The sequence below is a fragment of the Ceratina calcarata genome, unplaced genomic scaffold (genome assembly GCF_001652005.2).
Source record: "Ceratina calcarata isolate Rehan_Ccalc_2016 unplaced genomic scaffold, ASM165200v1 scaffold372.2, whole genome shotgun sequence".
Lineage (NCBI taxonomy): Eukaryota > Metazoa > Arthropoda > Insecta > Hymenoptera > Apidae > Ceratina > Ceratina calcarata.
Window position 1 is genome coordinate 116500 of NW_017160340.1, and position 9783 is coordinate 126282.

The following is a 9783-nucleotide window of genomic DNA, read 5'->3' on the forward strand; positions in this document are numbered from 1 at the left end:
TTTCTATTTTTCCTAAAAATTCGTAAAATGGAAATAGAAATTGTGATTGTATTCTTGGATCAAGTTTGCAAAGTGTGCAGAAGTCATGCTTGTGCGAGTCGCAAAATTACGCATGCAAAAGGATCGTAATTATGTTAAGTACAAATTACCGGATATACCTCGCATCAACCTACGACTTTTTCCTTTCATCGCCAATGCCGTTAAGGCGGCCAATTTACTAACATTTTGGCTGGCTGCGATATTCATTAACAACAAAATAATTTAAAATAATTTCATTTTTATTTTATTTGTTTAAGATGTAAAGAAATGTTTCGTCTTGGCTTACTTAAAAAACATATTTTTAGTAAAATAAACGGATCACCTTGTACAAATACCTGTTATCTGAACATTTTATTATATGAACATGTTTCGTGAATACCAGATCGGGTAAAGGGGATAAAGATTAATTCAAGCCATATCTCAAAATCAGTTTTATTATTTTATCGTTTTAAAAAAAGCATCGGTAGAAGAAAGTTAGTTTAGAACTGTTAAGCCAACCATTTATTTGATTTTTCGTCCATCATAAAATCGGGCCCATTTGCGGCTAACTGAGAAATCCCAGGTTGGCTTGAGGATTAGTTTGTCAAATCCCAAACGGTCAAGTCCAATACGATTATAAAAAAGGAAAAAGAAAACGATTTACGACTGACAAGATGCGCAGGTCAAATGGAATCCCACGTGTACCGTAGATGGGGAAACTTCCACCTCTACTAATCAAGTAGGTGTGACAAAACGATCGGAAAAGTAAGGGAGCACAAGCGAATTGGTAGAGAGATACAACGCCCCCGGAATGGAAAAACGACCGCAAAATCTTCCAGAGGCTCGGAGCAGGGTTGAGGGTCAGTAGAGCCTCAGAAATCGAAAAGAGGGAACACCGACATTTTTATAGTAGAATAGGTCTATACTAGCCAAGTCCAAACATATCTTTATACAATCTGATAAGTAGACTGCAAGTGTTTATGAAAATAGTTTTATAAATAAAATTAAAAAAACAAAATGCATATAAATATTTGTTTTCCTCGAAATATTATACTTTAAACATTTAGTATTTATTTGTATATTACTGAATTCGGTGTTCTTTTAAACTATTGAAAATTCCTATAAATGCATAAACATCCGCAGTCTACTGATTATAGTGATTTCACATATAAATCACTTTCTCAACTCACTTTCCCAAATCGAAACCTCTTCCTGGACAATATCTATGTGATAAGTACAATAAAAGTAAACCACCTTTCTCTCGAGGTCGGTCACGCCGTAAATGTCGAGTATTAAGAAGTTCAACAATTTGTCTTCATAGTATCGATCATTTGCCTATAATTTCGTACTTAAGTCATTTTCTTCTTACATAATTAATAGACAGCGGATTTTAAGACTTTATAAAAATATTGAATATGCCAAAAATATAAGTGCAGCGTATAATGCATAAAACTGTGCAAATTACCAGAAGTTGAATGCGTATTTTAATACTTAAATGATAAAATTAACGTTTATCTAAAATATATTTTTTAAACAGATATCATAAACGTTTATTTTTCTTAAAAATCCGCAGTCCAGCAATTATACTACTCAGAAGTTTTTTGAGTAGTGCAAATGTGAAAAGATGAAAACCGTAGAATTTACATTTAAGAGTCTGTAGAAGAGAATCTCGTGGCCAGATATTCCTAAGAATTTCATCACTCTGTCGCGTATCCACCTCAATCTATAAGCAATTGAGTATTGATTTTTTAATTTTTTCGAGGGTTACACAAATTTTCTAGTTGTCATTACCGATAGTCCATGTGTATTACGGATTGTCTGATCTCGAAATCGAAGTCATCATCCTTGTCATCATCCTTGTCATCATCCTTATCATCATCCTTATCATCTTCTTCACCACTTTGAGTGTCTTTTATACCTTCACCTTCTGATTCTGCCATATTTCGGCAAAGTATAATATGTTTATTGGATCCTATTAAATTACCTTCGTCTGCGAGACGTTAGGCAAAATTCTTTTGCCAATATTTTCGAATGTTAATATTAGTTCTTTTAGTTTATGATTTTTTATAGTTACGATTATTCAATTACTTATATCCTCCACTAGATTCACAGAACTTTCTTACGAGATTCCATTTACTTTAACCCCAGTGTTTTACACGGTGAATCGATTATCGCGAGTCTCGGTATATCGACGTTGTCATGGCAAATAAACAGAACTTTACGAATGGAAAGGGAGATCAAGGAATGCGGCACAGTGATCTTCTTCGCCCGAAAAATTATACAAGTTTGACTTGATTTAAAAATTATTAGAACATATTTAGATTTAGTTTAAGTAATTATTATATTCTTGTGGAAATAAATTCCAAGAAGTAGTGAAATCAAGAAAAGTTTTCTTTCTAAATTGATATGAAAATTATTTATAAAAGTAAAATTTACAGCATAATTATAAATAATTAGATCACTTAAATTTAAATATTAATCACAGCGAAAAGATCGAAATTATGTTTGTAGGAAGTTCCTTATAGGTATAGGAAAAAATGGTCTATTTTTTACAACGAACATATATAATATATTTAAAGATTATTAAAATATTGGATTACATAAGTACATGTATAGTTTAATAGTCGCATAATTCCTATCGTTTCTTGCACGCGCTTGCATACATCACACACATCTACTACGTTACATATGTATTTAATGTTCATATCGAAACCCTATTCCTTGTCATTGGTAGATGGTACAGTTAGTAAAACATCGGCTATTGTTTTCTTTTTTTGTTGGACTTTGTAATTTGTTGCTGACAAAAGACAGTTAGGGAACCATAATAAAAAGTACGAAGCGGTAGGACATCACAGATTTCGTTTTAAACCTAAGTCTTTTCCTATCCTCAATTCTTTGCTAGAGTCTCGTTCTTCTTCGAGACCGCGTCTCCCTCAACCCTTTCCTTCAAAATCGTTTCTTCCCTCTTGCTTTCAGCTGGCTGTGGCTCGATCAAACCACCAAGCACAGCCTCTACGAATTCTTCCCTGCCTTCGCTAGTGTCAAACGAGAATCCAATCGACGGTACGAATTCTGTCTTCACTACAGTTTTCTCCGTGGTAAGCGTAGTTTCTAGCGTTGTTTCAGTCGACCTCGGAGTTGGTTCAACAGTCGTTGCAGGCACCTTTACTTCTTCAGAATATTTTGTTCCTTCAGAAGGAAGTCTAGTTTGAAAACTGATCGATCGTTCTTTCTCAGGGAGATCAAAAGATTTTCTTTCGGTTCCGTAAAGAGGATCCCCAAAATTTTCTGCTAACTGGCTCAGTATCTCTTCCTTTGATTGAGGTACTGATGTTCTGAAGTCCTCTGTGGAAGTCTCTTGGTAATTTGTTGTTGTTTCGTCTTCCAGTTCTGTATTCAAACTCAAATTTCTAATTGTGGTTCTTGGCGATAAATTCTGGGTATCAGAAAATGAAAATGGCCGAGGAACTCTGTCTAGTTTAAGTAACTCCGACATGAGTTGCAGAAGACTGACTGTTCTGCGATTTTTAAACTTGTCAAGTTCAGTGGTATTCTTGGAATTAGAATCATCACTAGTAGTAGTTTCAAAGTGTGTTCTTCGAACTATTGGATCTACAGATTTCACTATTTCCAATTCGTGTATTTTGTCATTGTGGTCAGAAATTTCTCTATTCTGCTGGACTGTTAACTTACTGACGAAGTCTTCCTCAGTGGAGACAGTTTCTTGATCTTTATTCGCTGTTGTCTGTTTAGGTGAATTGCTAACTCCAACAGTTTTCTCGATTTGCTTCAAGATTTCAGATCTAATAGATTTGGATGAAGTATTCACTGTTGCTGATTCTATACTATCTTTTTCTCTTGAATTTTGTCTGAATTCTTCTGAATTTTTATGAATAAGAAGCCTATTACTTTTAGAACTATTATCAGAAACAATTGACGTTTTATTTAAATTTTGTGACAAATTCTCTTTAGAAGTTTCATTTAATGGAATATTTTTGGCCGAGTGCAGAAATACTGGAGGTAGTGTAATGTCTTCCACAGAACTCTGTCTTTCAGTATTACTTTGATACGTCTTCGAGACAAAAGAAGCGATAGGTAAGTGTCTGTTTGAAGATCCCTCGTTAGAACTATCATTGTAATCGCTTGAAGAATCTTTGACATCCAAAGGATGGGGAGAAGATGAGGGAAACCGAGATGCAATTCGAGAAGCTAGGGATCTTATTATCGTGGTTTGATCATTTTGATAACTAGCTTCAGTAGTAGTCTCTACGTTTTCATAATTACTCGTTACTTTCGAGTTTTCGTCTAAAGACGTAGAATGGTCAATATAATCATCGGGATAAGTAGTGCGAAACGCTGGTAACTTAGTAGTTCCTTCAGTTTGGAACGAGGAACGTGGTAAGCTGGTCACGTCAATTAAATCTGGTACCTTTATCTGGAATTTACTTTGCGGAGGTTTCAAAACTTCAATTGGCCTGAAGTTATCCTTCCTATCAATGTTAGGTGGCAAAAATTCGGAATTCGAAAATTTCGAAGTTTCTTGAGGGCTGGTGCTCGCTTTTATGGTGCTTTCGATTACTGATGGCGTAGTGGAAGGTACGAAAATATCGTCGTGAACAACTTCCTCGGTTTCATCGTTAATTTGATATTGATTAGTCGTTTCATCTTTATTCTCTTTGTGACTATCCGTTGCCTCAGATTTAATCAAAGTGTGCTTAATTTCTTCTTTACGAGAACCGGTTTCCTCTTTCGATTTCTTTTGCACGGGATCCTGTTCCTGAATAGAGATTCCTCTAAACGAATCGTGCAAAGCATGACCTAAACCGATGCTTCCCCTCGTTTCAAAATCGTCTATAAATTCTTCGTTATACCTAATTGGATTGAAATCTCTATAGTCACTGCCTAACAATGGTCTTCTTTCATTTAACGATCCTGTCCTATTGAAATTAAGATTTTCAGCAACTCTCACTTGGAACCGTTCTTTGGACCGTCCGTCTCTTGTCTCTTCACTATTGATATCTTCATAATCCTCGTAACTATCTTGCCTAGTATTATCGTCATCCCCATCCGACTTCCTGAACGTTGGAGGGGTGACGAAACTTTTCGTCCTACTGTGTGAAAAATAGTAATCCGAACTGTCGATGTCCTGATCCAGCTTATTATAAGCTAAAGTGGACGGTCTGAAAGTAGTAGGAACTGTCGGAGAGTAGAATCTCCTAGTCGTAGTAGTCACCGTGGGTACAGTGGGCGCGTAAGACGGTTGGAATTGATTGGTGAATTCGTTAGGTCGTTGATAACTGTGCTGGAAATCTGTGTTTCTGCGTGGACTTTCATAATCCGGATCATTGATCTTCTGTACGCGAATAATCGGCGAGTCTTCGTATGAAGGTCTAGATTTCCCGTAGAATCTTCCTTGGTAACTTCTACTGGTCTCTGTCTTTCCATCCTTCAGCTGATAAGGCGGCAGGAAGTCTCTACTGATAGGTCCACCGTAATTATCGAAGTTGCTTTTTAAATGGTTCCCGGTTGTATCTTGTGGGGAGTAATCCAGAATTCTTGATGGATTCCTTTGATAGTCTACTATGCTTCCGGTTCGATCGGGATCTACTAGACCCTCTTCGGTGACATCCATCCCGGATTGAAGACTGATCATAGCATACGCGTTTCGAATCATTTCGTCGTCATCTTGTTGATAACTGTTCCGATTCACGTCTATGTATTTGCTACTGGAAGCGCAGTCTACTTTGGTCCACCAATCGCATGTTAGCAATTTCTGACTGAAAATAGATCCTATGGGGCAGAGGAATGAGGAGACCAGCACGTCGTGGCACACGTGAAAAACTTGGCAACCTGCCACTTCATCCGCGTAGTATCCTGAAAAATAGAAACAGAGGAAGCTGATTAATTTTTCACGACTCTATCCAGAATCGCGTTGCATTAAAATTTTGCAGGTAGCTTTTTAATAGTAATAGGAATTTATAATAAATTCAACATGCTAGCATTGTTTAAGTGTATAGCCTATACATTCTTAAACTGGTTCCTCCTGTTTTCGCTCAATAGAATCGCGAAACGAGCAACGAGCAATGTTTCACGTTCGATTTCGTTACATAAGGTACACGAGGCGTCGCGATGTTTCTGTGCTCGTCTAGTATCGTTCCCTCTCGCTTCTTTCACCGTTGCATTATCCAATAGAGTGGTCTCTTCCGCGAGCTTCGAGTTTCGCGGTACAAAGAACCACACGGTGTCCACTGCATTATGCGACGCGAGGTACTCGAAAGTATCGAGCCATCAATATTAAAGCCTGTTTTCCTCGGGGCGAGTACCGCTTGACACGACTTCGCGAAGAAATTGGATAGATACATCGTCTGTGCTGAAAGCAATAGTGACGCAACGGACAAGTGGAAGAAAAATAAGAGAACTCATGAGAGTCGGGCCTATGCAAATACGTGTGCGCGATCATTTGCCGTTCTGAGGGAAAAGTACACGAGCAAGAATTTTCGTGGGTCTCCTGCGACGAGCTCCGTGGGGGGATTCCCCCGGGCGGCGGCAGTTGGAACGGTGACCTATTGCGAAAAATTGAAGAAATTGCTGCGAGCGGAATTCACAGATGCGCTGTCCTCGTGCACGTGAGAATCATCCTTGACATCGATGATGCGCGTTAAGAACCGTGTAAGACAATAGTAATTGTGATTGATTGTAGGATAGAGTGACTGAGTTTAGTTCATTCATACCCAGATAGACGATTTACGACCGCGACAAACTTACTAAATACTGCAAATGCACCGACGCTTTGCACTTGTTGCATAATTTTTGCACCTCATGACGATCATGAGAATCTATCCGGGTAGGAATGTGCAATGTTGTTATTTTCGTTTCGTTGATAATTGTTGTCGATATGTATTGTTTGTGTTTTAAAGATATTCTTACCTCTTGAACGTTCCTCGCAAGTAAATCCTGTCTGGGGGAGAATCGTGTATGCCGGGTAATCTACGCCCGGCTCACCTGGCACGTTTCTCCTAATATCCGAGAGGTCTGTAAAAGAACAAAAACGAATATTTATGGACTTCACTGTGTTTAAACTTTGATTTTATTAATCATGGAGAACGTTAATCATCTTCACATGATCTTTATAGGTCCAAATAAATATCATGGAATGATGGTGAGCATTTCGTTGACCTTTGAACGGTGCAATGACTATGCTGTTGTGTACGTTGAGAATGAAAGGTGTGCATCTTGAATATACGTATACAGTTGCGAACAAAAGTTTCCGAATGATATGGATTTTTGTATTTTATGCAATTTCATGTATTTCATTTGTAGTTATAAAAAAGGTCTAATTAAATTTCTCGATAGTTAAGTAACAGATAGTTCGATAGGAGTTGAGTGATTTATAAGAATTCACTGAAAATATCTTTATAAAAAACATTTTGATTCATGGCTACGTAATATCTTTTTCCAATCATCGACCGTGTAATTTAACTATTCCATGTATGCCAGCTTCAGTATAGGGCGTCTTCGTATCGTCCGCTTACTAATATCTGACTCTTCTTTTCTTTTAATCGTTTGGAAACTTTTGTCGGACTACATTCCAGGTAAATATTTAAAAACGATAAACATATTTTTTATAACAATGTTTTACAATTATTACAAAATACAAAAATCGACATCTTTCAGAAACTTCTATCCGTAGCTGTACGCACATATTCCATGTTAAGTTTCACGCTGCCTGTGAATGGTCTGCACTTGCAGTGTGCGTTAATTGCAACCTCAAACAACAGCAGTGCTCACGAGAAATTTCTCGTAGATCAAAGTGTATACACGTGTTGCGCGTCCCACATAAAGGAGTACGGTAACACGTGACGAGGAGCCAAGGTCGCGAAAAGGACCTCGCCAGGATAGATAATCCATCGCGCGTGACATTTAAAGGAACGTGTTCATTCCGCTGGAAGCGCCACACGTGATGCCTTCCACGGTCTGCTTCAGGTAATTCGCGACAGATTTTACGTGACCTATGCCGCGGTATTTCCATTATTCCTCATCGCCTTTCACGCCACTCGCGAGAACCCAGCAATCATTCGGTAATCGCAGTGATCAGTTCTACATCGACGATGATCAGAATATTTCTCTATGTTCTCTACGAGATTCCTAAAAGAAGTCTGTACCAGAATTGGGCATTTTTCTATTTCAAATAACATGAGAAACGGTTATTAGAAATAATTTATATTTCGTCAATTAGAAGTATGAAAACACTTTAATCAATTATTTTTTAGACCAGGTATGATAAAATAATCTAATCACTATTTAAAATAATCGATAAGGTGGTAAACAATGGCATTACAAATGAGAAACTTGCAGGAAACGGTGATAAGAATCGATAGCGCGACTTTGTGACAATAGCTAGTAAATAGGGACAAGTGAAAGAAACTTTTTCTTGTAACATCCAAGAAGAAAATTCTTTCACTTATCGTTTCACTTTCAACATTTGTATAATCGTTGTTTCGTGTCTCTAGTAATTAATAACTCCGACAATTTTTATCGATTGACACGATTGTTTAATGCTACCTCTTGAATGAAAGTGAAGAATCTATGAAACGAGTTTGCCAACACGCTCATTATCTAGTGCTTAGGCAATATTATTCATCCTCTTTTCTATAATTAGTAACGCATTGACACCAATTCTATCTATCGATGTAAATTGCCATTCAGATGAATAATTGTACGCCTCTAATCGTTGAGTTTATAAAAATACGTCCCCTCTTTTCTCCTCTTTTAACAAGAGTAATATATGGTAACCCTATCTACAATTATATCTGGTGAAAATTACCAGGTGGTAAATGAAATTTCGCGTAAGAAGAGATGAAACGAATCGAGATCTACCTGTTTTCTCTTGGTAAGGATCGTACTGGCCGCCGGCAGATCCATAACTGTCGAACGCTCCATCTTCATCCGGGTCGAAATACTTCCTGAAACGACAGAGTTTCATCGTTAATCGTCCGGCACGCATCCGCGTAAACACGTGCGAAACATAACGAACGTACCTTCCTCTGGTCCCATCGATGGCTCTCCGTGACAGGAAGCTCCTCCTTGGAATTCCATGTTCAAGACTGCCGTGAACGTTGCACAATACCAGCGTCACGAGACCTATGCAGAAAGGAGTGCCTTTACATTCTGTGGTCCAGTCTTCAGATTCGACAATGCAAGGACCATGATTTGTTTTAACATGAATCGTTGAAGCGCATCATCTAGAATTTTGTAGTCTAGCTAGGATAAACTATGATTTTTTCCATTTTCTGAAGTCTTCTTTTCTATTTCATCTTTGATATCAACTTCTATCGATACTCTCGAGTGATCAATTCATAAATCTTTTCATGTTCCAATTTCATACTCCTACTATACACGCACGTATTTACTCTTCTCACTCTTCTGAACGGAACGAACGGCAGAAAGCCGCTTATCATCTCCTCCCAATCCGCGAATTCCACTTTCTACTTCACATTACATATTCGTACAGCGTCCCGGCTCCGTCCTCTTCGAGTAAACACCGTCCCAATACGAATTCCCGTAATCGATTATTTACAACTATTTACACCTGACCTATGATTGTCCAGATTTTCAGACATGATTAATTTTCTTTTTTATGACAATAAAGAACCAATCTAAAATATTTTTATCTTGTATGATGTATCTACGTGTAGTCGCTAACGATCTTGTTGATGCGATCTTTATAAATAAATAATTTAAAAAAAAGCTATTTACGCCTCTCTG

General features: G+C 37.6%; 2 protein-coding genes across 2 annotated transcripts; both read right to left on the reverse strand.

Moving 5' to 3' along the window:
- Positions 1 to 27: 27 nt before the first annotated feature.
- On the reverse strand, positions 28 to 1980 carry LOC113464446 (uncharacterized). The gene is made up of 4 exons (XM_026814285.1): positions 1810 to 1980; positions 1663 to 1741; positions 1209 to 1353; positions 28 to 233 (listed from the first exon to the last, which is right to left on the reverse strand). Exons 1-4 carry the CDS (start codon positions 1956 to 1958, stop codon positions 130 to 132), a joined length of 477 nt encoding a protein of 158 aa, XP_026670086.1. The 5' UTR covers positions 1959 to 1980; the 3' UTR covers positions 28 to 129.
- Positions 1981 to 2569: 589 nt separating this feature from the next.
- On the reverse strand, positions 2570 to 9256 carry LOC108625836 (uncharacterized; the record flags this gene model as incomplete). The annotated part of the gene is made up of 4 exons (XM_026814291.1): positions 2570 to 5892; positions 6946 to 7050; positions 8896 to 8981; positions 9057 to 9256. Coding segments are annotated over 4 exons (3378 nt in total), but the record flags the coding sequence as incomplete, so codon positions are not given.
- Between the last annotated feature and the right edge of the window lie 527 nt (positions 9257 to 9783).

Excerpts from the sequence above, each read along its gene's own strand:
- LOC113464446 (XM_026814285.1), bottom strand. The coding sequence starts at position 1,958 with ATGGCAGAATCAGAAGGTGAAGGTATAAAAGACACTCAAAGTGGTGAA. Across the intron at positions 1,742-1,809 it reads GTAATACACATGGACTATCG|ATTGAGGTGGATACGCGACA; the intron begins GTAATGACAACT and ends AATTGCTTATAG. Across the intron at positions 234-1,208 it reads AGAGGTTTCGATTTGGGAAA|CCAGCCAAAATGTTAGTAAA; the intron begins GTGAGTTGAGAA and ends TGAATATCGCAG.